General features: G+C 43.5%; 7 protein-coding genes across 11 annotated transcripts; 4 read left to right on the forward strand and 3 right to left on the reverse strand.

The window, feature by feature from the left end:
• Positions 1-161: 161 nt before the first annotated feature.
• LOC108096897 (WD repeat and HMG-box DNA-binding protein 1) lies at positions 162-3,012 on the forward strand. The gene has a single exon (XM_017198844.1). The coding sequence runs from the start codon at positions 261-263 to the stop codon at positions 2,940-2,942; it is 2,682 nt and encodes an 893-aa protein (XP_017054333.1). The 5' UTR covers positions 162-260; the 3' UTR covers positions 2,943-3,012.
• A 584-nt stretch (positions 3,013-3,596) lies between these two features.
• Positions 3,597-11,819, forward strand: LOC108096803. Of its 4 annotated transcripts, none has more exons than XM_017198688.2 (10): positions 3,597-3,705; positions 4,269-4,568; positions 4,653-4,828; positions 6,621-6,822; positions 6,883-7,087; positions 7,287-9,157; positions 9,214-9,319; positions 9,578-9,854; positions 9,936-10,179; positions 10,379-11,819. In XM_017198688.2, exons 2-10 carry the CDS (start codon positions 4,382-4,384, stop codon positions 11,074-11,076), a joined length of 3,966 nt encoding a protein of 1,321 aa, XP_017054177.1. In that variant the 5' UTR covers positions 3,597-3,705; positions 4,269-4,381; the 3' UTR covers positions 11,077-11,819. The 4 variants fall into 4 exon arrangements, with proteins under 4 accessions (XP_017054177.1, XP_017054176.1, XP_017054178.1 ...); XM_017198687.2 differs by having other exon boundaries at positions 3,601-3,769; XM_017198689.2 differs by having other exon boundaries at positions 3,601-3,769; positions 4,319-4,568.
• Positions 11,820-12,269: 450 nt separating this feature from the next.
• Positions 12,270-13,478, forward strand: LOC108096975. Its single transcript, XM_017198953.2, has one exon. It carries the CDS (start codon positions 12,408-12,410, stop codon positions 13,389-13,391), a length of 984 nt encoding a protein of 327 aa, XP_017054442.1. The 5' UTR covers positions 12,270-12,407; the 3' UTR covers positions 13,392-13,478.
• Positions 13,479-14,329: 851 nt separating this feature from the next.
• Positions 14,330-15,694, forward strand: LOC108096713 (luciferin sulfotransferase). The gene is made up of 5 exons (XM_017198548.1): positions 14,330-14,455; positions 14,516-14,750; positions 14,809-15,013; positions 15,105-15,231; positions 15,284-15,694. Exons 1-5 carry the CDS (start codon positions 14,371-14,373, stop codon positions 15,670-15,672), a joined length of 1,041 nt encoding a protein of 346 aa, XP_017054037.1. The 5' UTR covers positions 14,330-14,370; the 3' UTR covers positions 15,673-15,694.
• On the reverse strand, positions 15,675-17,295 carry LOC108096712 (probable phenylalanine--tRNA ligase, mitochondrial). The gene is made up of 2 exons (XM_017198547.2): positions 15,983-17,295; positions 15,675-15,921 (listed from the first exon to the last, which is right to left on the reverse strand). Exons 1-2 carry the CDS (start codon positions 17,174-17,176, stop codon positions 15,754-15,756), a joined length of 1,362 nt encoding a protein of 453 aa, XP_017054036.1. The 5' UTR covers positions 17,177-17,295; the 3' UTR covers positions 15,675-15,753.
• Positions 17,296-17,670: 375 nt separating this feature from the next.
• Positions 17,671-24,856, reverse strand: LOC108096714 (cathepsin L). 2 transcript variants are annotated; one of them, XM_017198549.2, is made up of 4 exons: positions 24,657-24,856; positions 23,276-23,390; positions 18,694-18,908; positions 17,671-18,635 (listed from the first exon to the last, which is right to left on the reverse strand). In XM_017198549.2, the coding sequence occupies exons 2-4, from the start codon at positions 23,372-23,374 to the stop codon at positions 17,924-17,926; spliced, it is 1,026 nt and encodes a 341-aa protein (XP_017054038.1). In that variant the 5' UTR covers positions 23,375-23,390; positions 24,657-24,856; the 3' UTR covers positions 17,671-17,923. The 2 variants fall into 2 exon arrangements, with proteins under 2 accessions (XP_017054038.1, XP_017054039.1); XM_017198550.2 differs by having other exon boundaries at positions 24,653-24,856.
• LOC108096716 lies at positions 20,332-21,500 on the reverse strand. The gene has a single exon (XM_017198551.2). It carries the CDS (start codon positions 20,867-20,869, stop codon positions 20,615-20,617), a length of 255 nt encoding a protein of 84 aa, XP_017054040.1. The 5' UTR covers positions 20,870-21,500; the 3' UTR covers positions 20,332-20,614.
• Positions 24,857-24,907: the final 51 nt, after the last annotated feature.

The following is a 24,907-nucleotide window of genomic DNA, read 5'->3' on the forward strand; positions in this document are numbered from 1 at the left end:
ACATTTAAATGACAAGATGTTTATTTGCCGCATAGGCTTAAACTAAGCTTAAATGAAAACTGAAAGTACTTTATTAAAGGGTACAAATAATAACAATTCCCGGGCAGCTGTTCCAACAGTGTTGTATGCGACCGAAATCACTTGCACAGCTTCGTTGCCCTACACTACTTGGACATAGCATATTTTGGCGCCAAAAATTAGCGGAGATCAAGCAAAAAAGAAATTGTGTGTAAAACATAATCCAAAGTTGATCGACAAACATGAGTTTCTCGCGCAGTGCTCTGCGGTATGCGCACACCAATGGATACACGGGCCTGCTCTACACTCCGCGCGGCGAGTTCATCATCACGTGCGGAACAGACGGAGACATCCGCCACTGGACTTGCATCAGTGATGACGATCCTCGATCCAGTTGCCTGGGCGAATTCGTCATGTGCATCGCCCACACGGGCTCCCGTCTTCTGGCCTCCACGGATCGCAACACAGTCCACGCGTACACCTTTCCGGAGATGGACAGCGACGGCATCCTCATGCGATTTACGGCTCCGGCAACGTGCCTCAAAGTTTCCGGTGGATACACGGCTGCTGGCAGCGAGGATACCACCATAAAGGTGTTAAAAGGAGATACAGCTGGGAACGATACTGTTCTGGAGGGTCATACGGGTCCAGTTTTGGGCCTCGACATGTTTGCGGAGCGAAAACTCTTGGTCTCCGTGGCCGGAGATGGACAGCTAAAGGTCTGGAACTTCGAGGATGGCAAAGAGCTGAAAACCATCGGTGGTCTGCCCAAAGTAAACAGTTTTGAAAACGCCACACTCTATGGCACCCCCAATTTTGAACCAAAGAGCGGTGAACTCCTCGCATACGCAGTGGACAACGAGATTGTGGTCCTCAACACGGCCAACTGGGAGGTGGCCTTTAAGCTGCGCGACGACTCGGTATCCAGCAACTACAGTTGCTGCCAATTCTCGCCCAATGGTGAACGACTGGCAGCCGGAACAACGAAGGGCGAGATAAGCATCTTTGATGTGAAGAAACGCAAGGCGATCGCAGTGGAGACGCCGCCTAACGACTGTAATTCGATTACCTGCCTGGCCTGGAATCTTTCGGGGGAGGAAGAGGTGGCCTTCTGCGACGCCACTGGCCAGCTGGGAACTGTGTTTCTCAGTGATGCAACCGAAGCAGGCGGTGGCGAGGGATTGGTGGATGACCAGGCTGAGCTTATGGATGATGACTATGAATTCGCGGCTGGCGACGACTTGGAGGCCGCAGCTGATGATGGCGATGGTGTGAGCCTGGAGCAACTCAAACGCAAGGTGATGAACTTCGCCAATCCCGTGGACAACGATGATGCCTCAAACCAATCGTTGGCCAGTAGCAGCAGGACTGCTCCGGTTGAAGTTGCTCCGCAAATCAAGCTTTTTAAGCAGCAGGCGGCCTTTCAGCCGAGTGCCACGCCCAGCGATCTGGAGCACCGATATATGGCCTGGAACGATGTGGGCATTGTGACCGCCCATGTGGAGCCCTCGGGCGATGGCGCCATTGACGTGGAGTTTCACGATGCCAGCATCCACCATGCCCTCCACATCAGTAACTATAATCAACACAATTTGGCCAGCTTGAGCAGTGGAGCCCTGGCCCTGGCCTCCAACGAGTCCAGCAAGCTGGTGGTGATTGCTCTGGCCGCTGCCGGCAACAAGGAGTGGTCGCTTAGTCTGCCGGACTGCGAGAGTGTGGATGCCCTTGTTGCAACCAGTCATCTAGTGGCCGTGGCCACCAGTTCGAGTTTCCTGCGCATTTTCACCGTGATGGGCACACAGCGCGAGGTGCTTACCATTCCGGGACCCGTGGTGGCTCTGGCCGGACACGAGCACAGCCTGTTGGTGGTTTACCATAGCTCTGCACCCAGCCAGACGCAGCAGCACCTCTCCGCCATGCTGGTCAACATAAATGGTCTGAGCCTGCGGCAGGAACACTTTCCCGTGCCGCTGACTCCTGGTAGACAGCTTGCCTGGTTGGGATACAGTGACACCGGATCGCCGAGCATCGCCGACAACATGGGTCTGCTGCAGTTGTACCGAAGGAGCAGCAACGCTTGGTTCCCCATCTGCGACACCATGAAGCAGAGCACCAGCGTATCGCACAACTATTTTGTGGTTGCGGTTTCCGAGCGACGTCAGATAGTCCAGGCGGTATTGTGCCGTGGAACCTCCTACCCCATGACCAATCCGCGACCAATGCTTCAAGAGCTACGTATCCAGTTCCCCCTGTGCGACATAGAAGTGGAAAAGTCCGAGCTAGAGGATGCCCTGCTGCGATCGAGCCTCTTGCAAATGGAGGGTGCGGAGAAGGTGCAGAAGGAAACGGCCATTAAGTTGTTTGCCCTGGCCTGCAGCAGTGAGTGTGAGACGCGGGCTAGGGAGCTGATAGAGTCGATCGCATGCACGGATCTGCTCCAACTGGCGGTGAAGTATGCCACCAAGCGCGGGCGCATTCACCTCTCCGATCGTTTGTGTGAATTGCTGCCGCAATTGGAGGCTGTCCAGGAGGCCCGCAAGCAGCAGACTTTGTTGGGAGCCAGTGGAATTTCTGCCACCATTGTCCTGCCCATGACACCAACATCTGCCTCGCAGAGCGGTCCCAAGCCCAAGACTATTGAACTGAGCTCGGCCAAGCGGGGTACCTCGAAGAGATTAGCCAACTCCCCCAATATGTTTAAATCGGCGTCGGCATCAAGTCGCCCTTCGACTCCGGATATTACACCCTCTCCGTTGGATACCCAAGAAAACATATTTGGCGAATCCGAATCCGAGGTTCCTATGGGAAAATCCCCGGATCTGAGGACTCCCCTCAATTCGGTCAACCCCTTTGCTATGAAGCGCAAACTAGGCGACACTGGTGTCATCTTTGGGTCCGAGAAGCTGAAGCTGGCCAAAAAGTAGGGGTTTGTTTACATTGTTAAGTAGCTCTAAGCCTTAATTCTAAATAAAAAAATATTCAATAAATTCAAAACATTTTTTTTTATTTGTTTTTTAGTCAAATATAAAGGGTACAAGATTCTGTTAAGCTTATAAATAATAATATAAAATTATGAAATGCTTTAAATTTGTTGGTACCCTTGTTAAGCTTTTTAGAAAAGCTTAAGAAATGGGGAAGTCAATTCAAGTGTTATACTTATAAACAATTTTCTTACAAACTTTTTGATAATTAATTTGGAAACAAAAAAAAAATGGATTATATATTTGTTAAATATTGAAGACCTGTTTTTTAATAAAATTGTTTGCTTAAAAATCAACTGTTTTTTATTTATTTTTAGCTTAAGCCACCATAAAATAAAATACTGAGATCATTTAGACCAACTGTCGTAACGTTTATATATAAAACATTTTCTTATCTAAAGTTATTCTCAGGGAAATTTATTTTAAAAAAATCGCTATTTCTCTAAGATTGTTAAGAGAATAATTTGACTGACTTTTCGTTTAATAGTGGGACCACGTTTTTTTAAAATCGAACTTGCGCTTTCCCACGATAGGTTCGATAACGACGATCAGACAAGAAACCTGAATTCGAACTCGGGACTTTCCACGAATTTCTCGTCAAAGTATTTTCGTCATGAATTCATTTTAGTTAGATTTGTGTTACCCGCTAAAATTCCAATACATAAATACACACGCTCACACTTGAGGAAGAGAAAACATTTCAAAGGTCAGACCTAATTAAAAGGAATCATATTAACAAAAAATCAAATAAACAAAATTTGCAGTTATATGTAAGTATAGCGGCAGAGAATGTTCTTTTCCGTTTATTAAGTCACATCTCTAAAAAAAAAAAGAATTTTATTCCATTTCTAATGAACTGATCCCCGTTATTGCGAAAAGCTTTTCTGCCGTACACAAACACAAGCAAACACACACAGTGTCGCAGGCATAGGGTTAAAATTGCTTTTTGGTTACTTTTATTTTCGCTTTTAAATAATTTAAAACGGCAATTTGATTAATTATCGCACAGATTGCTTTTTTATAGTTTATTTAATAATTTTTTTTTAAATTTTGAAATACTTTTTTGTTCCTCCCCCGACGCGCGCCCTTGCACGTATATAAAAAGACGCCGCTGCATCGTTCGCCTTATTCATTTACTAAACGTAGCGCGGTGCACTTCGATCAGCTGCGCGACTATTCTATATAGTATATGTATACGTCTGTGTGCTTCTCTGGTTAAGCTTTGTGTTTGCGTTGAATAACTAACTTTTTATTGCGATCGTACTTCAGAAAACCAAAAACGTTTAACCATACAAATATCGATCTTTCCCTTGTGTGAGTGAGTGTATTGAAAAAAAGACAACAAAAAAAAAAAATATTTAGAAAACGAACATTTAGACAAAATGACTAAAACTAAAAGTCAGAAAAAGAAGGCAGCCGCCGCAAAAAACAACAATAACAATAAAACCGATGGTAGCTGCACTCCGCCAAATATGTTGACCCCAACGGGAACGCCTCCTTTAAAAAACGGAATCAAGGCTCCTGGCACATACGCCAATGGAATGCTTGGGAAGCCGCCGGTGCCGTGGGGTGAGCTTTAAACCTTGAGATTTAAACCCTTTTTTTAAATGACCAATTCCCTCCTTTCACATCGACCGACTAATCCGGCAACAGAGCGCGAGTTCATCGGATCATTTCTGTTGGACTTGGCCGAACGCCAGGTGATCAGTGCCCAAACGGAGTGGTACGTGGAGAAGTCCAAGATGCGGCAGCTGTTCGACGCCCATTTGGGGGCCCAGCCCAACTGCACTGAGCTCCGCCTGAAGCTATCCATTAACGGAGCCTGGAATGTGAGTACCGAATATGATAGTGAGCTATCACTTTTTTATTTCTTTTGTCCCGAGAATCGCGGCATGTTGAATTTTTCTACGAATTTTTTATGAAATGTTGATTTAATAACAAAATAGCTTGTTAAAAAATATCACTTTTAAAAAAGTTATGTCGTATAGTAAATTATAAATACAGTTCCGTTTTGATAATATACACTTCTGAAAGAGTATTGCTAAATTTAATTGAATAATAATAAATTAGTCAGAACTTTAAAGATATTTAAGCAAAATATATGAAAATAAAAAACTCTTAATAATGAACTTTTTGTAAAAAAAAAAAAAGAAAATATTCGGCGTACATAATTTATTGTATGTTATTTACATTACAATTTTATCTTAACAGTATAAAAAAGTTCCCTTACAATATTTCTTAAAGAAAATGCAAGCTTTCCAATATTATTCAGAGGGAGGTAAAGATCTAGAATATTTACAACCAAAACGATTTTCTACGCTTCCCGAGATAAGAGTTTTTTTTTTTGCAATATTTTCCTTTGTTCCGCGACAGCGTCAAACATTCGCTTCGTATTATCAACAATTCTCACAAACACAGACACATCCGATCGCCGGTGTGTCCAAATGATTTGCTGGCTAGACGTTTTTGAATTCTTTCAAGCACATGAGTCATCCAGATGTGGGTTTACCCCAGCGGGTTTATCTTTCAGATGGCCAAATCCGGGGATAATTCCCTTCTAATAACAATCTTCTAATAACCGTAAAGATGTCGCTATTATTATTACCCGGTATTAACGTGAAAGTTTACCGATAAATAAATATTGCGATTAGACTTTATTTCATCATTTTACTTTTAATTGCATGCCAGTTCAATGGGGGATTAACACAAGTTTCGGGGACTCACAGGTGGGAGCTAAAACTTATTGTATATCAGGTTTATTTGGAGCCCTTTATACTAGTAATTATCTACCGGTTTTCCGGTTCGCTATATAACTGTTTTAGTTTACGTGGAAAAATAGTTTAAACATGTTATAGATAATGCGAATCAAGGCAATGTAATTGAATTACAACAGCTCAAATGTAATTGTAACAAACAAATCCTACAAACATCTATTTTAATCATAAGTGGTTATTGTTCTGAAACCCAACCCCTAATGTGAAGATCGACTAAGTTGAAAAATAAACCTGATTTTATTACTTGAAACTAGAGCAGGGGGACAACCGAAAACTCGTTAAGAAATGTAATATGTTATAGCACGCATCTGTACTTAAGTGGATGTTTGCGTTCACTCAACTCACAGGCTTCAAATACAAACAAACAACACTTTCAAAAACCCTTAAAATTTGATACAAATTTGTCATTAATATAGTTTTTCAAATTAAAAAAACTCATGTTTATGCCTTTATAACTTATGTTCTATAAACGCTACAATGTACACATTTTGAATTAAAAAAATGGTTTCAAGGTTTTTATACATGATTTCCATTTATTCAACATATGTATGTCGGATTAGAAAAATATGTGTTTTTTATTATGCTAACCGGATAACATAATAGAAAAACACTAAAGCTAAATTCTGAAAACTGAATCATGTGATTCCCCCGTCTTTTTTTTTCTTTAACAAAAACAATGGCTATAATCTATTCTTGAGTTACGCCATTGCAGATTGCGGATTGACCGATCAGATAACACAAAAGTCGGACTGCAATGGGAATTATAAATAAGTCAGCTGGGCTTTCATGTAAACAATAAATATTGATATTGAATGCAACGTTTCGTTTTTGTCTTCAAACGCAATAGATTGGATCTCTGCTGCATAGGACCAACTTTTTGGTCAACACGCCGCGGGGAAACAATAATTACCGCATTAGGAGCTTCTCCTTGATGGACTTTCGGAAGGAGAAGTTTAATTTGTTCGACGAACAGCTTCGCCTTGTGCAATCCGCGGTCAAGACCATTGTTATTGAAGCTCCTGTGGAAGGCAATAAACCCATAACCGAAGGTAGTCCATCCAAGAATTTAGCAATTTTCGCAACTTCCTTCCTTCAACTTTTGTTTGCAGAATATAAACTCGATATGAAGGCAACGGCTACGCTTCTGAAATACCAAAAAACCCAGGCGCAGGAACCGGGAAAGGACTTTGAGCTTAATTCCTTGGGCTGCTATATCTGCCAGGTGAACTTTGACACGATTGAGAAGTACGAGGACCATGTGGAGTTCCATGGAGATGAGTCCGACTTTATGTCGCTTACAAAGATGCTCAAGTTGTAAGTTTCTATAGTTAATAAGATATCATCTAATTAAGTAGAATTTTATAGGTGTAAAGAGCTTAAGAGGGGAAAAGTTCCCCAATTTTGGTTTGCAGAAAATCTCTAGATACATTTTACATATACATTTGTAGGATAAAAATGTATTTTTTTAAATTGAATATTTAATTTTATTTATTTTTTATTGCCTTCTCAACAGTGTCTCGCCGATGCTGACCCTCTCTTATCAGACCTGCTTGGAAAGCCACTACTTTGGATTCACCCTGAAGACCAATTGCAAGGATATGGTGGTGGACAAGTTCATCATAGTGCAGTCGCGGCAGTTTTACTACGTGAACAATGCCCGTATGCCGTTGAAGGTGCCGGAGAGCGGGGAACTGGTATTCTTTGTGGACTCGCACGTCTTCATGATTCTCCGGGAGCAGCCCATCGTGATCGGGTTCACCAGCCAGGGCCAAAGATACGTGGAGCAACACCATTTTATGCGTACGGAGGCGCTACCCAAGGCCAGCTTTAACATCAATCCATATCGTCTGTCCAACAAGGAGACCTTCAAGAGCCAGGGACTTCCACCGGCCAATCCACCCACCCAGGTGGTTACAGCCCTGAAGCACGAGGATGCCCAGGTGCGGCTGGCGGACTTTGACAAGCACTATCGCAACTACTGCGAATTGGGCAAGGAGATCACCCAGGAGAACATCGGGGGCACTCTGCGCACTCTGCTCCAGGTGGAGGACATCGAAAGGCTGCAGCATTATTTGGGCCTAAAGCAGTCCAAAGTGGAGCTGCATCAGTTTGGCCGGGAGCTCTCGGTGAAGCTTTCCTTGGGCGCAAACAAAATGAGTGGGGAGGATGTCCTGTCGCCAGGCGATGACGTCTTGATCATCAACGAAAAAGGCAACCCAGAATCGGGTGTACGTCAGCAATTGGAGAACAACCACCGAGTGCTGGAATTGGCTCTCAAGGATTTCGATTCGATTGTGCAGTGGGCTCGCGGTATAGACGAGCAATTTGGATCGCTGGACAAGCAACCGCGTGTCTACTTTGCTCGGGTTCTCGGTGTTTCCACGCAGCGAGTGAACATCACTTGCGAACGCCAGTTGCCGGACAACACGACCTTCACATTAATATTTCGTCCCGTGCGAGCAGTCATGCGCTATCAATACCGCGCACTTCAGCAGCTCTCCCTCACAAGAGCCAGCGATGTGCAGAGGATCCTCTTCCCAGGCGAAGTTCCTCCCCAGTCGATTGCCTATAGCAGCTTACAGTTGAACAACCGGCGTATAGCGAGCAATCCGGAGCAGTTGCAGGCGGTGCAGCAGATAGCACTTAGCAAGACTTTACCTGCTCCGTATATCGTGTTCGGACCACCGGGAACGGGCAAAACTTCCACCATTTGCGAGGCCATCTATCAGTTATACGTACGTCGACCGGAAACCCATATCCTCGTGCTGGCTGGCTCGAATACAGCCTGCGACGAGGTGGCTCTCCGGCTGCTCCGGGCAATCGCCAAAGCTCCGGACAGTCAGCCACGGCCACTTACCCGCATCTTTGCCGCCAGCTGCGATCGGCGTATCGACAATATCGATGATCTGCTCTTGGAGTACAGCAATATGTACGCTCTGCACTTTTATCCGGCCGTTCAGGCGGTGCATGAATACCGCATTGTAATCTGCACCCTCAGCTTGGCCGGAAAATTGTCGACTGGTGGGTTCGCCAAGGGGAATATCTTCTCGCATGTTTTTGTGGACGAAGCGGCTGCCTCCACCGAAGCGGAAGCCTTGATGGGCATCACCTGCACCATTTCGCCCACGACGAATCTGATCCTTTCCGGGGATCACAAGCAACTGGGACCGGTGCTGCAGTCTCAAAGGGCCAACGAATGGGGTCTGGGTTTGTCGCTTTTCGAACGACTTCTTACGAGGAAGTGCTACAAGGTGGAAGTGGATGGAAGCTACAATAAGTCTGTGCAGACGCGCCTCCTCCGTAACTATCGCTCCCATCCGGAGATCGTTTCCTTGTATAGTGATCTGTACTATAGCGGGAAACTTTTGGCTCAGGCGCCCAGGGGTGAGTGTTGCCTTACGTATCCCTAGAATCATCATCATATGCGTTTTCCATTTCAGAAAGTGTTAGTCGCTTTAGAGACTGGTTTCACATGCCCAATGCTGATTTTCCCATTATGTTCCACTCGGTATTCGGCTCTGTAATGAACTCCAAAGGCTCTGTTAGGTGAGTGCTTAGCCAAAAGGATAGCCAAGTAGGTATTAGAAGTAAAACGAAGAGGCGAACAATGTATACAAATTGGCATTGCAATAGTTTCTAAATGTTTGTTCAATTGCTTTAACGATAGCTATATATATTTTGCCGTATTATGTATATTATTTATAATTCCCAACCGGTTCTAGAACCTGGTAAAAGCTTTTTCTATTCAAATATTTTGTTTTAAATTAAATACAGATCGTAAATACATTTTGTTGTATTTTGCAGTCTGTGCAACAATAAGGAGATTGACGCGGTTATGGACTACGTCAAGGACCTTATGTACTTCGGGCTCAATGGTGATCCGGTGCTGCAGACGGACATTGGCATCATATCGCCGTATAAGAACCAGTACCAACGCATCCAAGAACAGCTGAACATGCGCAACTGGTCGCAGATCGATTGCGGATCCGTTGAGACTTTTCAGGGAAAGGAGAAGCAGGTGATCATCGTGTCCTTTGTTCGATCCTTTACTCCAAAGCTGGGCTTCTTGAACAACGAACGCGTAAGTGTGCTGAGAATATAACTCGAGTTATGAGGAGGAAAAGTGTGGGAAATATTGAGCTAACATTGTTTCTTCCCTTAGCGATTGAACGTTCTGCTTTCGCGTCCGATGTCACTGCTTATTCTCATTGGAAATCCGAAAACGCTGAGCCAGAACAACGACTTCCGCCGGATAATAGATATGTGTCGGGACCGTAAGACGTTGGTCGGATCTCCGTACTATTGCGACGATGTCAATCCGAATAAGCAAAACGGACAGAGCAATGCCCGAGGAAAAGCTGCTGTGGAGCAGCCTGCACCCGGCTTGGGTCATCCCCTAAAGCGAAGTATATACTTATATGAATTAGTATGTTGCCAGAGAAACATGTGGTGTTCAAAAAATTATCTATCGATGACTGCTCTTAACACATAATAAATTGGCACCACTTCTCCATAAATTTTAAAATTTCCCGGTTACTTGTTTCTCCGGCCATAAACGCCTAAAGTAATTTCTAATTTCTAACCGAATTTCTTTTCGCCACCTAGCTCCCAATGCTAAAAACCCAGCTCAGGCAGTTAAAATGTGCTACAGCAAGGATGAGCTGCTCAAGGTGGGCATTGAGATTAAGGCCCACAAATCGGAGGTGGAGCAGTTATTCGACGATTTGCCCAAGGTGCCACGCTATGTGGACCACGATTCGGATGCTGTTCGTTTGGTAACGTCCCAGCTAAATGATTTGAAACTGAAGGGCAAGGAAAATGCTGGTGGATCAGCGACCCCAGTTCTTAGGACACAGCCGACTCCAAAATCATCATTGGGAGCAGTTCAAGCGTCAGCTTCACGATCTCCAGAAGCCCAGATGGCTCCGTCTTACAGACCTCCAATACCCAAGGCCTCGGAACCTCAGCCCATTCCATCGTATCGTCGCGAGCAACGCTTCACCAACGGCGTACCGTGGGGCATTGAGTTGCCCGAGCCCAGCGCTCCACCGCTGTCACCACCGAAATCCACCACCACCAGGTCTTCGGCCTATCAACACATTCCCAGTGGACACCTAAGGTTCGAGAATATGCGTCCCCCTGTGCAGCCGGAGTATCAGCGCCAGCCGCCCTTCAACGAGCAGCGACGTGCGCCACCATTTCACGAGCCCCACGGGAGCTGGAACAACTTCGGGTGGTCGCCACCGCCATCTCCTCCAACGCCTCCGCCGAGGCAGAAGAAGTCCACATGCATCATTTCATAATTGTAGCCTCTTCGGAGACTACCAAAAATATATGGGAATTGAGCGGTTGCTTGGATTAACATGCAATTGTGCGGTTCCCTTTTTGACTTTGCTATTGGCATTTGTGCGATCTGCGATCATCCATGTGCCAAGTAGCAAAAACAACTACCAAATAGATTCGCACCTGATTTGCGACCAATAGAAGATCAGGCCAAAGAGAATGGTGGCCCCAAACTTTTTTCCTGCTTTTCCACTGGTTCGCATATAGTTTGCGAATATAGTTGATATTTGCAAAAGACATGGAGCTCTCAAAGTGAACACTTTTCGGTTGAAATTGCCCCAGATTTTCGATTTATGCCAAGGAAGGCAAATTCCGTAGCACAAATCGAAAATATTGGCCGCGATTCAGTCTTTAGGTTTGACTTTGGGTGTTTTAATCCGTATTTTAATTTACAGAGTGCGAGAATCGGTATTTAACTTTATACTTGACCGACAGATATTAACATCCCGCACAATATAGTTCTGTAATTTTTCCATAGATATGTAAGACTATAATGACTTAATAATAAAAGCGTTTTGTATAAACTGCTTTTCGATCTGATTCAGTGCTCAAATGTCCATGTAAAGAGATCAGATAAATGCAGAAAAAATGACTATGTATTCCCCGGTTTATCAGACAAATAAATAAATAAAGATAAAATGACTATATATTTCCCGGTTAATTAAACTTGTAAACATTTGATATAAATAAATATTCAAACATATGTGTTGTTGATTTGTTTTTATATACTTGTTGAGATTACCGTTGTCGAAGATAAAAAGAGATTTGTAGTTCCTGGTAACTTGTTTTAAAGTATTTATTAATATTGGTAACGCCCCTAATTTTATTTTTGGTTTTAAAGATAACTGTCTTTATTAACTAAGTATACAATAATACCGTTAAATTCTTCTGTAGACCCGTTGTAATCCAAAAAGTGATGTTTTTTGTGATCCTCACAGTACTTTCAATGGATTGTCGTATAATTTGATAAATTTTATGTATAATTTGATCAATTTAATGCTGATAACTAATGACTAACCAATAAGTAATACTTTAAGAACTGTTCTTTCGTAATCTTTTATTTAATAATGCAATATAGTATGTCTTTAAGCAATCAGTTTCGACTTTATTAAGATCCCAGTAAGCCAATGATACATTATTATTGTGTCACGGGTTAGACAACAATTATTTTCCACACACATTTTTCGTTATCGCTTTGAACCAGTTCAAATAGCAAATTAAAACTGCTCAAGCTTAGTAAAATTTAAATTTAAGATTCTGACTCGTGAAGTACCAATATCTCTTTGAGATAATGAACTCATCTGGCAGGACCGGTGGAGGAGGAGGAGGAGGAGGTAACCGAACCTCCGGGATCACGGTGCGTTCCAAGTTAGCGGCGCCTCTATCGACGCAAACGGCGGGAACACGCAAGACTGTTCACGGCGGAGCGGGCGATGGAGGAACCGATGCGGCTTGGAAGCAGCCAGGTCGTCGCCTGGCCAAGTACAATCCTCCAGCTCGCCTGGTGCAACCCACCATAGCCTCGTCCTTGAGGGCCAGCACCAATAAGCAGACGGCCAAACAGCAGTTCCAACTGGCGAATCTGGAGAAGGTCAAGCCGCAAGTTCCTGCACCGAAGAACCGCGAACCGGAGGTCAAGAGGCCAGCGAAGCAGCGGGTGATGAGCCAAGAGGCCAAGCAGGCGGCACGAGCACGACTTTGGCCAAGTCGTCCGGCTGGCGGAGGCTTCAGCTCGAATCTCCGCAAAGGCAAGCTTCCAGTGGTCGAAGAAGTCGCTCCCTTGGAGGATCTTAGTGTCCCGGTGGAGGAGGCGGAGTCCAAGCCCCATGAGCTGCTGGAGGCGGGCATCCAGACCAACGAGTCGGAGATCCGTGACCACACCCTTATCCTCGGCGATACCAAGACTATGCGTCCCTCGTCTCACCTGGTGGAGCAAATCGATCGGGAGCGACGTGAGCTCAGGGCAAAGGTGGAGCGGCAGTCGACACGCCGATTTGCTGCCTACGAGCAACAGGAGGAGCTGCACCTGGACGAGCTGAAGGAGTTCTCCTTCCGGAATGCCGTGACCAAGCGGATCCCCAAGAAGCCGCCATCGATCCAGTATGCCGTCTACGACAACCAGTATCAGAACGTCTTCAAGTCCATGGACGACTTCTTCAGCCGCGTGCAATCCTCGGTTCCCAAGGCCGAGTCTGTGACCACCATTCAGGATCGCATCAAGCGGAAGGAGCAGGAGCTGATGAGTCTCTTTGACAACGTTGACCTGAACGATTAAATAAGAAACTGACCAAATCGCGTAGGAATTAACATATGTCTCAAATTATCAGTGTCGTTTTGTACTAGTAAAGGCGTTTTAAAATTATTTACATTTTTTTGGGAATTAGCTAATATAACTAAATTAACTTTTGTCCACATTCGTAGTGCATTTATTAGAAACAGAAGTAAAGTACAGCTTTAAGTTTTTCATATTTATAATTTGGCATTACTATACTTGTATTTATCGAAATTAAAAATAAAATAAAACATTGTATTTTTTCCAAACTTCAATATGTATTAATATTCTCAATTATTATATATTTTTTTAAAATTTAAAGTAATATTTTATCCAATTTTCATTTCATTACTGAAAGTTTAAGAATAACGTTTTTATATTGTACAAAAAAGAAATGGATATTTATACAAATAATATTCTTGTAAACGATCATTCATTAAAATTTTTCTGTGTGGTTAAACCATACTGAGAGGTCTGAGATATTTATTCTTCTTATGACATCGCCAAAACACTTGTCAAGTTATAAACGCATCGTAAGTAGATGATAAGAGATACCAAAATCTTAACAGTTTGCAAAATAAATGCTTATGAATGTTAATTACTCTTAGATAATATTCACACAGCATAGCTTCTCCCGCTAAAGAATTCACTAGTATCTTATTTTAAAGACGCGTCCATTAACCTTTTGGCCACGATGATAATAAACAAACCTTTGATGCCCCAATAAAATCTGTCTTGGCTAATTAAGCCACATGGGACACACCTTTTCGAAAAACTCAGAGTCAGCGTGATTCTCCAGCAAGTACATAAAACTGAAGCAACAAGTGTATTTAAATTGCGCTTAGCCAAGCAGCAGCGCAGCGTAGTGCTTTAACTATCCAGGCCAGCAGCTGGCACTTTCTCTAAAGGCCCGAAAGTGAGGTCAAGACGCTTTCTCAACGCTCTGTTCCTCAGTCAGTGCTGACAACTGGTCGCGCGAGCAATGGAAAATACGCCCATCAAGTTTCCCCACGAAATTCGCGATGTGGAGGAGTCCACCAGTGCGGAGCTATTGGACTATTTCCATGGTATATCTAATGAGTAAAGTATCCAATTTCCGGATGATATTTCATTCCGTTTCCGTTCAGGTGAGCGGACTGGCTTCGTTCAAGTCGGACCGGAGGGATACTTCTTTCCGCACAAGTACAAGGAGGAGGCCGAGAAGTATTACAATTTCGAGGCTCGATCGGATGACATTTGGATAGTCACGGTGCCCAGATCGGGGACCACTTGGACGCAGGAGCTCATTTGGCTAGTGGCCAACGGGCTGGATTTCCAGCAGGCGCAGCGACGACCGCTCACCGAGCGTTTTCCATTCTTGGAGTAAGTCTATGTCCTGTGATTCAATCTTATGTACTAAGATCTCTTGTATTTCCTTCAGATTCCCTCTTTTTGTGCATCCCAAGGTGAAGGAGGAGTTGCAGGAGGAGAACAAAGATTCGGCTGAAGCCCTGGAGTTTATTGAGCAGATTTCCCGACCGGGCTACGAGACTTTGAGTGAACTTCCGCGCTCGGAGCGGCGATTTATTAAAACCCATTTTCCTTTTTCTCTGCTGCCGCCAAGTGTTATGGAAAACAAATGCAAAGTGCGTTGTTTTATCTTAACTATACAACTTATTTTTAAAACAACATCGTTATTAGAAATCCTAATATATAGTAAGGAAATCGTCTTTTTAGGTGATCTATGTGGTTCGTGATCCCAAGGATGTGGCTGTTTCCTACTACCATTTGAACAGACTCTTTAGAACCCAGGGTTATGTGGGAGATTTCGAGCGTTATTGGCGCTATTTCCAGCAAGGATTAAGTAAATAAGCATTTCTTTAGTGATTAGTATCCTTATCAATCCCTTCTTGCAGATCCCTGGTTGCCGTATTATAGTCATGTGAAGGAGGCTCGCGAGCATGCCCATCTACCCAATGTGCTCTTCCTGCGCTACGAGGACATGCTGGTTGATCTTCCCGGCACCATTCACAGCATAGCTGGCTTCCTGGAGAGCCCCGTAAAGCAGGAGGATCTCGGTAAGCTACTCGATCACCTGAGCATCAAAAGCTTTCGCGAAAACAAGTCTGTAAACATGCACCAAATGGCCGCCGTGGGAGTCCTTAACAAAGGAGAGGCGGGCTTCGTGCGCAGCGGGGCCAAGACAGCAAGTCAGCCACAGAAGGAGTTCATTGACAATCCCAAACTTTTGAACAGCGCCAACGAGTGGGTGGAACAAAATGTCAAGTGCTTTAAAACCATATAAAATACCTGGCTTTCTTGGCTAACTTTACTGGTGTTTTTCTTTTTTTTTTTTGGTTTAAATTGAAACAGAACTAGACTATGACTAACGTATTTGCACATTGAAACTATCGACACTGGCACTGGCGATCTGCTTGTGCACCTCGTTGACCTCCGCCTGGGTGAGGGTGCGCTCCATGTGGCGGTAGACGATGCGGAAGCAGACACTCGACTTTCCCGTCTTCGGGTGCTTGAACTTGTCCACCAAGCTGATCTGTAATTGGAACAAGAATAAGTGGACAACTTAGATAAGATCAAGTAATCGGATGTCCAACCTGCTCAACCATATCCCCGGCCACAGAGCGGACCAGATCGTAGAAGTCGTTCGGCGAAAAGCCAGCATCCACCTCCACATCCTCAGGCAGCCAGAAGGACAGGTCGTTCGTGCACTGCGGATAGTGGGAGATGGCTTTGTACTTGGGCAGACTGTACAGGTCCTTTTCGCTGAACTGCGATAGGAAGCCACTGTCATTCGACCAGAAGAGCCGAATGTCGGGTATGTCGAACAGCACCATCGCCAGACGCTCCAGACCGACTCCGAAGGCATAGCCAATTGACTGATGGACGCCGGATCTTTGGAGAATCTCATGGCGCATGATGCCGCACCCCAGCACCTCCAGCCAGTTGTCTTTGAAGTAGATCTCCAGCTCCCACGAGGGCTGGGTGAAGGGGAAATAGGTGTCCACCCATCGGTACTTGATGCGCGGACCGAACAGATCCTTCGTCAGACCCACCAGCACGTGCTTCATCTCGTGCTCCATTAACTTGACGGCCTCCAGGGTGTGGCAGGGCTGTTTGGTCTGGTCCATGAACTTGGAGGAGGGCAGAATAAGCTTCGGATCGGCCACCGAACCGGACCACGTCTCCTCGAACAGTTCCAGTCCGGGATTGCGCTCGAATAGCTTGTCCTTGGTGACTAACCGCACGGCGTCTGCCTGATGGAACACCGGGTAGTGGGTGCTGTCGATCTCGTCCCGCCGATACACCTCGCCCACCACCAGAAAGTTGTCCAGTCCGCCCGAGATCAGTTCCACCTGATGGGCGGTGGTGTGGGCGCGCAACAGATGCTGCTGATTGATGTAGTAGCAGTCCGATTTCTGGCGACTCACATGGTCAGCGGGTATCAGTAGATTGTCAAAATTCTGCTGCACAGTGACCACTGGATTAAGTTTGTCGTAGACGGAGAACAGGGGATTTCCCCGCTGGTTACGATACGCTCCGTAGAAATAGTTAACGATGCGCTGGCGGATGATGGACAGCGGGTGATCCTTCTGCAGGTGCTTGTTGGCCCCCAGATAGGAGAGCATCTTGGGCGTTACATTCGTCCATCCGTCGGTGGCGTACGTGCTCCCATTGACCTCCAGCTGCGAATGGGCGGATGGCGACTTCTCCGGGGCAGCGCTGCTGGCCAGGAATCGGGTTGACTTTACCCATTGCCGAGGTCCCTGCACTCGAAGTGTCAACAGCATTTCGGAGGGACTTTTATTGATTTGCTTCAATAAACTATTGCATATTTTGTTCTGTTCGCAAAGTTATTGCTTAATTTCACAAGTGTGACCAGACCTGCGCCTAAATTGATAAGCTGGTGGAAAACTTTGGTTCTGTTTGTACTTTAATAACTGGAAGCATAGGGGTATTCTGAAGTTATCGATAACAATATTTGAACTTTTTATAACGTTTCTCTTATCATTTTAATTTAAAAAAAAAAAATCATTTAATACAGTTTAAAACTAAATTAATGTTTTTAACCCATATAAAATATAATTATACGAAATACATGTACAAATTTAAAGAAGAAAGTTATTAAATCAAAAATTACTTAATCAGCACCAATTTTTAGCATTCCTAAAAGATTATCATTTTTGTTTTAAGCTCTAAATATTTTTCGCTCAAACGTGTTTGTTTTAATTGTTTTCAAATAATACATAAAAAATTCAGCATTTTTAAAAATAAAAATCAAAGATATTGTAAAATTATATATTTTTTATTTAATTTTCTACAAACATCAACGGTTTAATTGTTCACCTATATCGTATGTGATGGCAGAGATACATGAATACAATGGACCCAATACGAAGATAAATCATTAAAGTAAGAGGTTGGGCTAAGTTATTAAAGTTCGTTCTTGAGATGCTTGCGTTGGTATGTGTTTGTTTGTTTGTTGTTTGTATATCATTATCATATGCAGGCTGTGGCCAAAATACATCACTTCTGGATTAAACCAATGGATAGCTGGAAGCGCTGGCAATGCCGCACTGGTTATCCTTGTTGCGCAGCATCTTGATGAAGCCCTTGTCACCCCAGGTGGTTCCCCACGAGTTCTTTACCAGCCAGTAATCCTCTCCCGACTCATCAGTGCCGAAACCAACGACCAGGACACCGTGATCCAAGTTCTGGGCATCGCATTGGGGCTCGTTGTAGACGCCCTCCGAGTAGAACTGGAAGGACTCGTGCGAGGCATCGATGGCAACGGAAACGGGTCCAATGGTGGCCACTGCCTGAGCCATCTTCACCTCATCACCCTGGGGCACATCGACGAAACCCCGATCGGTGGCTCCGATCGAGTTCTTGTTGAAGTGGCACGAATCATCGATGGCCTCGTAGGGATACGACTTCTCGGTGTCGATGCCGCCGTTATCCTTGATGTAACGGAAGGCGTTGTCCATGAGTCCACCGTTGCATCCATTGTTGCCGTACTTGGTGGAGCAGTCGACCAGGTTCTGCTCGGAAAGCGAGACCAGGACACCGGACTTGCGGTAATGCTGACCCTCCAGAGCGCCGGTGCTGCTGAAAGCCCAGCAGCTGCCGCAGTGTCCCTGATCCTTGACGGCGGTCACAGCGCCCTTGGTGCGCCAGTCCACGGATTTCGGCAGGGTAACATGAGCCGGGGAGATGAAGGTAACGCCCTTGAAGCTCTCATCCATAGAGCTGTAAATGATTTCCACAGTAAGTGAGCAGCTCTTTAGTAGAATTCATTTTTACTTACCGCAGTTCCTTGTGCAAAGTGTAGTTGAAGCCGTTCATCAACTGGCGGAATTCGTGGTGCAGCATATCGGCGTACTTGTTGACCGCCAGTTTGAAGCTCACCTTGCCCTCGGCAAAGCGCTGGTTGTGCTTGGCGATCTTGTGCTTGTTCTCGTTGAAGATCTTAAGGCGGAAACGTTCCTCGGTCTCATCCTGGTAGTTCTTGCGGTGCTCCAACTGCATATAGAAGAAAAATAATATTTTTAGATTGGTGCACTCTTATCGAAAGAAAACCTTATCAATTAACTTCCATGTACTTGTTCTAAGATTAGATATACCACCCAAATGCTAAGGTAAAACACAATTTTGGAAATCGAAAACCTTGTTCGGAAAAGCAAAGCTTTTACGTAAACTGGATTTACGATCGCGGAGGCAAAAGTTCTTAATCTCAAGATAACCTTATCACAGGCGGCAGTCAACCTGGCACGAGCGAACAGTGCTAATATTTTGGCCGCAGTAGCCAAGTCTATAAATCTAACATAGCCATAAAATAGTTTTTAACGATTGCCCAACAACATGAACCTCGAAACGGTGTTAATGCTCCAGGTAGTAAACAGAAAACGAAACTGCAGGTAAGAGGAAAACGCCAGCGTGAAGAATGCGCTCTATCTCCCAGAATTGGTCCCCGGATTAGAGACCTCCTCTCCGATTCGGGGTTGTTTGGTCGACCCGCATATTTACACAGCACGGAAATAGCACGAACGCCTAACAAATGATAGCTATAAAGAGAACTGGAAGTCGAACGGGCTGCTATCCATTACACTCGACAAATATTGTACTTCTGTGTTTGAAGGGTGGTTCTGTACCAAGAGCCAGTAAATAATGATCTCTGACGGCATACGACTTCCGTTAAGCATATGATTATGCCTTTAATAAAAATTCCAATGAATTGTTTTATATGACATTTAATTTTTAATATTAAAATATCATATATACCATTAACTACTGTTAACACAAAGTCAGTCGTTTACCCCTATGCTAAACATATTGATATCATTTCTTAATTTCAACTAATTTTTGAGTCAAATATAAATTGTTGTTTTTAAAAAGTCATAGAAGTCTTAGCTGACTGCTTGATTCTGAAAATCGTATACTCAAAATGCATCCTCTAATAAATGTGTTAAGTGATATAATTGCTTATTTCAGGCACTTAAAAGGTGTTAAGTGGCATGTGTTTCGGCTTAATATATAAACAAAATGCACACCCAGGGAAAATGGAAATAATGTCTGTTATTCTCTGAAGTTTATCGCTTTTTTTTAGAGGTTTTTAAGTGACTAACAAATGAGCAACGATTGATTTTCTAGGGTATTCGGGACAGTGAACCGAATAACTTAACTGGCGCTGTCATGTGAGAAACATGCATGTGTAATTATTTTGGACATCAAAGCGGACCAGCATCGCCGGGGCAACAATTGTCGCCCCAAGTGGACCGGATGGGGTCCCCGGTCCACGGCTGACTCGTATAATTGACATAATTGATTCGAATTCGAGACATGCAGCCCACAATCCCCGCCCGTTTTTTTTTCAGTTTGGGTGGGAAGCCACCATTCTTTGCAAAAGTCGCCGGCACACTGACCTATTGATTTTCCTCCTCAACAGTTTTGGTTTTCGATATGGCATGACAAAATTCACACGTTTTATTATATACTTTTTTTTTTTTTGTAGAAAAATGAATGGCGATCTAGGCATAGAGTTAACAACTTAAAACCGTAATTAAATGCACGTGCGATCCAGGCACTCGACGTATACGTTCTGTATATCTTATAACTCTTGCGATTTGAGAGCTTAGGAAACTTCGTTGCAGTTGAGAGCAGTTGAGTTGGACGATGGGTGAGTATCTGAGAGCTATAGCTACACTTCACGCGGGATACCAGCATTCCTCCTACAGTCGCTCCATCTCGATGGCACAGCTATCGTCCTCCGGAACAGCGTGTGCAGTGGCCACTTGGCTGGTGGCCGCGTACGATGTCTGTGGAACAGGTAGTTGCTCCTGGTCCTCCTGGCCCTTGTACTCCCGCCGCTTTCGCATGATGTAGGCGAAGACGAAGCCGTTTATCACCAGCATGGTCAGGACAATGATTGTGGGCCAGACAACGTCCACGGAAACATCCAGACTATTTGCACTGGCATCGGTCATCCTGGGCTTTTATGTAATTTCGCGCACCTATTTACTTTGGTTTTTAGGTTTTGGTTTTCTTTCGGATTCGGATTCGGTAGCACGTTTTTACGATGACGCGCGTGCTTTTCTCGTTCTGCTGGGGGGCTGGTGGCTGGTGGCTCGGCTCCTTTTATTTCTTTCTCTCGAATTTCTATATATTTTCGCCGCGCTGCTGCTCGAGCGTTCCGATTGCTTGGAGCGTCGGTAGGGAAATAACAAAAATATACTTCACAGGCCGACTGCTTTCGGTGGTTGTGGTGGCCTGCCTGCCGCTCGCAAACTCAGAGTCGGGTGAAAAAGAGCCGAGTTCACACACTCAACACACTTCGTATCAGAAAAAGAGAGACCACAACCTACGTAGGCGAACTATTTGGAGGAAGCGGCGTACTCTATATGTTATTTCTTGTTTCTTATTCATTTTTTCTGTCTTTTTGCAGCGCGCGCATTATGGAACCGTTTAAAACGAACCGGTTTCCCGAATCGCTTGATTTATAAGGATTTCAGCCGAGCTATTCAAATATGTTTTCACCAAGCAACCGGTTCGGGTGTAGCAAACAAAAATTGACCAAAAAATCAAAGATATAGAAAGAGCAAATTCACTGATTTGCAAGTCAGCAGAATTTTTCCCCACTTGTTTATTTACGGCAGGCTATTTGTTTGTGCACTTGTCTCTCGGATTTCATGCTCGAAAGCTTTCGGCTCTCGGAAAGACCAGCAAAATGCCAATTTGATAAGCGCCGAGCGGTCCCGTCACGCGTCATTTCCAAAATCTCGCTACCCCCCGCACCCAACTATCCACAATTGTGTTGAATATTTGCCAATCTTTGTTCGCGCGAACTGCTCATAAAACGAAACGCATTATTCTAGATTTCCGTTCTTATCAATTCCAATATTGTGTGGTGATGACTTTTGCAGCTGTGCATTTGCAACTGACAACTCAGACATTTTGAACTGCACACAGATTACAGATAATAGTGTTACGCTTCCCTAACTTTTAATTTGACTCAGTATTCCAATACTCAGAATAAAATTTAAATTGAGCGCCTATTCGATTGGCAGCATGCATGGGCAGCACTGTTACGGCAGTGTGACCAGACCGATAACTGGACGGCATTTTAAACTGATTGATAACGAATAACGGATGGAGATTTAAAAAATGCGCGGAAAATTAAATGCAAATAATTGGTTTGTAAAATAATTAAACATTTCATAAAAGAATAATAATAATAAATGAAACTAAGACATTCAAAAATGAAAAAAATCAAAACAATTACAATTAAGTTTTCTTATACAACTGCATGCAGCGAAAAAACTGAACGCAAGCAAATATTTGTAGAGTTGAATTTCTCAAAGAATTTCAGGAATTTATCTGGAAGCTTTGATTTGTCATCATTTTTGAAAAGATCAACAAAAATGTATCCCTATCAAAAGTATAATGGTTTATTTCCTGAGTTTGTATATAAAGACGGAATTTTTATTTTGTCAAATGTAAAGCAAATGCGGGTAGTATTTCAAAAGAAGAGATAAGCCATTGAAGGGAAAATATAAAAAACATTTTCGAATGTGCATAGTGTCATTAGGGGTTTATCACATGAGATCTGCACCACAAATTTATAATTATACGCCCCCATTTGCGATTAATGGCGCTTGTCACGACACAAAGGAATATAACTACCTAACAGAATAACATATGCAACTATTGCTTCTATCGATAAGAAGTAGATGACACTACGGCTACATTCATTTAATTAGTTGAAATTCCAATGATTAGCGAACTGAGACCAAGGATGATTTGACTAATCACGGGCTGGCGCAACGAACAATGCAACTTAGAAGGGGCAAAAATCGAAGTCGGCATTTACCACATGATGATTAGGAAACAATTGCTTGCAAAAAAAAAAGGAAAAATGGTGCAAATGTGTCACTTATCAGTGGACCAGTTCGAGTCATGTTCGGCCGGCTTATCAGCGAAACTGACCCGTTGCGGGGCAAAAGTGGGCGACGACTTTGTTGTCCGTCCAGTCCATCCAACCGATGTTTACGGATGGGCTAAGCCCGATTTCGCTCGTCATGTGAGCCGGCATGTGACTGGAAAGCCTAGACTTCTGGACTTATCTGGACTCTTTTTTGATGCAGCCGCTCATTCAGTGCATTCACATTCGCATTCACATTCAATCGTGACTCAGCGGAGGAGAAGCGTCACAAACGGAAGAATAAATGCCCAGTCGACAACTATGCAAACAAAGTCTGCCCAAGACAAAGGCCTCCAAAAATTATTGCATTAATCATCGGTAGTGAGCCCTTGTTACCGGAGAACACTTGTTGCACTTTGTTTTCCTGGGGTGACAAATCAAGAGCAATCCATTGGTCATGGGAAAAACTCACCTTGAAAGTGTGCCATTCCTCCTTGATCACATCGGCAAAGGAAACGGCCTGGGCCACCGCCAGCAGGGCCAAAAGAGGTAGTAACACAGCTGTGCGCATTTTAAAGCGTCTAAATCTGTAAAAAATCACACATTTAGTTAACCAGCTAAGCAGAATCTCAGTCACGTGAAGCTTCAACCGCTTCAAATCTGATTTTCTAGGAAATTAAATTACAACCATAACAAAGCCGCAGACTTTAAAAGAGTCAATGTGTTGTAGAAAAATGTCAAACAAAAAATAAAAGATTTATAGAAAAACCTCAAGATTTTATCTTTGTTTTTTAAATTTATGAGTCAATACTAACAATTATTATTAATTAACATAATTATTGAAAGTTAGATGGTGTATGTCAAAAACCGTGTGCTTAACAAAAAAAAAAAAAGGCAATCTAATAATTTGGTTTCTGTTGCTTTTTTAAAGGAAAGTTTCGGTAGATTTGTTTGGTGAAAACAAACTAAAGATAACTCCTAATTACTAGAAATATTCTTATTGAAACTCGTTAATCTTTGAAGCAAAAAGTTTATTATATTTCTTAAGTTTTTTATTTCATGCAAAAACCAAAAGCATAAAAATGTATAAAAACTTCATTTAAAACTAAATTTTAAAAAAATACATAAAACTGGTCAATGCATATTCAATTTACGAGGATATAATATGTTATTTTTTGATTAGGGTTTAACCGATTCGAGGGGCGTTCTTACATTGTATATTGGCTTTTGCTTTGTGACATTGTTTAGTTTGTTGTTTTTGAAGTCGCAAGGTTCGTTATCTTATCGGTTATTCCACTTTGCTATAGCTTCGTATTGCTTTTAAAAAAGTCTGCCATTTTTGTCTGATTTTTTTTTTTTTTTTTACTGTACTATTTTTTTTTTGCGCCCATTTTGAGAAACGTGAGAGGCATTTGATAAAAATTGTTATTTATTTATTATTGCTGCCTGCAATTTGTGCCAAGTTCGAGGGCGAAAACGGGTTTTGAAAATCAAGGTGATTCATCTACAAGGGGAATAACAGGTGAGATAAAGCTAAACAAAGACTAGAAAATGGGTCAGCACGAAATAAGACTGAAGAGAAACGTTCGAAAAGGGCAATAAAATCTAAACAGAGAAGAGCACAGAAAATAGGGAGGGGAAAATGCACAATACGGAATAGATGAAGATGCCGATTGTTAATTATGGAGTGCAATTAAAAAGTAAATAAGTCGCAACAAAGGCATGACGCAATTCAATTTAACCAACCTAACTGCTGTTTACAATATAAATATTTAATCGACGTTAATGCAGGGCAGGTTTATTTGCATTCCCAGCCGCAAAAATAATTAAACAAAATATTATTTCTCACCTACCACTCGGAACTGCGTCGCAGGAATGCAGAATATTCACTGATTTTACCACTGTTGTTGCACTCTTTTTTCTAGCAGAACAACACTAAAGTGCAAGTCAGCCGATTTTGTTTGTTAAGTCGCAATTGAAGCTCTGATCACGAAGACTTTTCGCTGTCCAATAAAAATCTGCAGAAATTGTTGCTCGAAAGAAATCTTCGGCAGTGTGACCAGCCAGAGACTTCTGGAAACACCAGAAAGTACGTCGAGCAGAC

Source organism: Drosophila ficusphila, unplaced genomic scaffold, assembly GCF_018152265.1.
Source record: "Drosophila ficusphila isolate 14025-0441.05 unplaced genomic scaffold, ASM1815226v1 contig_414, whole genome shotgun sequence".
NCBI lineage: Eukaryota > Metazoa > Arthropoda > Insecta > Diptera > Drosophilidae > Drosophila > Drosophila ficusphila.

Excerpts from the sequence above, each read along its gene's own strand:
- LOC108096712 (XM_017198547.2), bottom strand. The coding sequence starts at position 17,176 with ATGCTGTTGACACTTCGAGTGCAGGGACCTCGGCAATGGGTAAAGTCA. Across the intron at positions 15,922-15,982 it reads CCGGGGATATGGTTGAGCAG|ATCAGCTTGGTGGACAAGTT; the intron begins GTTGGACATCCG and ends TTCCAATTACAG.
- LOC108096716 (XM_017198551.2), bottom strand. The coding sequence starts at position 20,869 with ATGACCGATGCCAGTGCAAATAGTCTGGATGTTTCCGTGGACGTTGTC.
- LOC108096714 (XM_017198549.2), bottom strand. The coding sequence starts at position 23,374 with ATGCGCACAGCTGTGTTACTACCTCTTTTGGCCCTGCTGGCGGTGGCC. Across the intron at positions 18,909-23,275 it reads AGGAATGGCACACTTTCAAG|TTGGAGCACCGCAAGAACTA; the intron begins GTGAGTTTTTCC and ends TTCTATATGCAG. Across the intron at positions 18,636-18,693 it reads ACTTTGCACAAGGAACTGCG|CTCTATGGATGAGAGCTTCA; the intron begins GTAAGTAAAAAT and ends AATCATTTACAG.
- LOC108096975 (XM_017198953.2), top strand. The coding sequence starts at position 12,408 with ATGAACTCATCTGGCAGGACCGGTGGAGGAGGAGGAGGAGGAGGTAAC.
- LOC108096803 (XM_017198688.2), top strand. The coding sequence starts at position 4,382 with ATGACTAAAACTAAAAGTCAGAAAAAGAAGGCAGCCGCCGCAAAAAAC. Across the intron at positions 4,569-4,652 it reads GAAGCCGCCGGTGCCGTGGG|AGCGCGAGTTCATCGGATCA; the intron begins GTGAGCTTTAAA and ends ATCCGGCAACAG. Across the intron at positions 7,088-7,286 it reads CTTACAAAGATGCTCAAGTT|TGTCTCGCCGATGCTGACCC; the intron begins GTAAGTTTCTAT and ends CCTTCTCAACAG.
- LOC108096897 (XM_017198844.1), top strand. The coding sequence starts at position 261 with ATGAGTTTCTCGCGCAGTGCTCTGCGGTATGCGCACACCAATGGATAC.
- LOC108096713 (XM_017198548.1), top strand. The coding sequence starts at position 14,371 with ATGGAAAATACGCCCATCAAGTTTCCCCACGAAATTCGCGATGTGGAG. Across the intron at positions 14,456-14,515 it reads GCTATTGGACTATTTCCATG|GTGAGCGGACTGGCTTCGTT; the intron begins GTATATCTAATG and ends GTTTCCGTTCAG. Across the intron at positions 15,014-15,104 it reads TTATGGAAAACAAATGCAAA|GTGATCTATGTGGTTCGTGA; the intron begins GTGCGTTGTTTT and ends TCGTCTTTTTAG.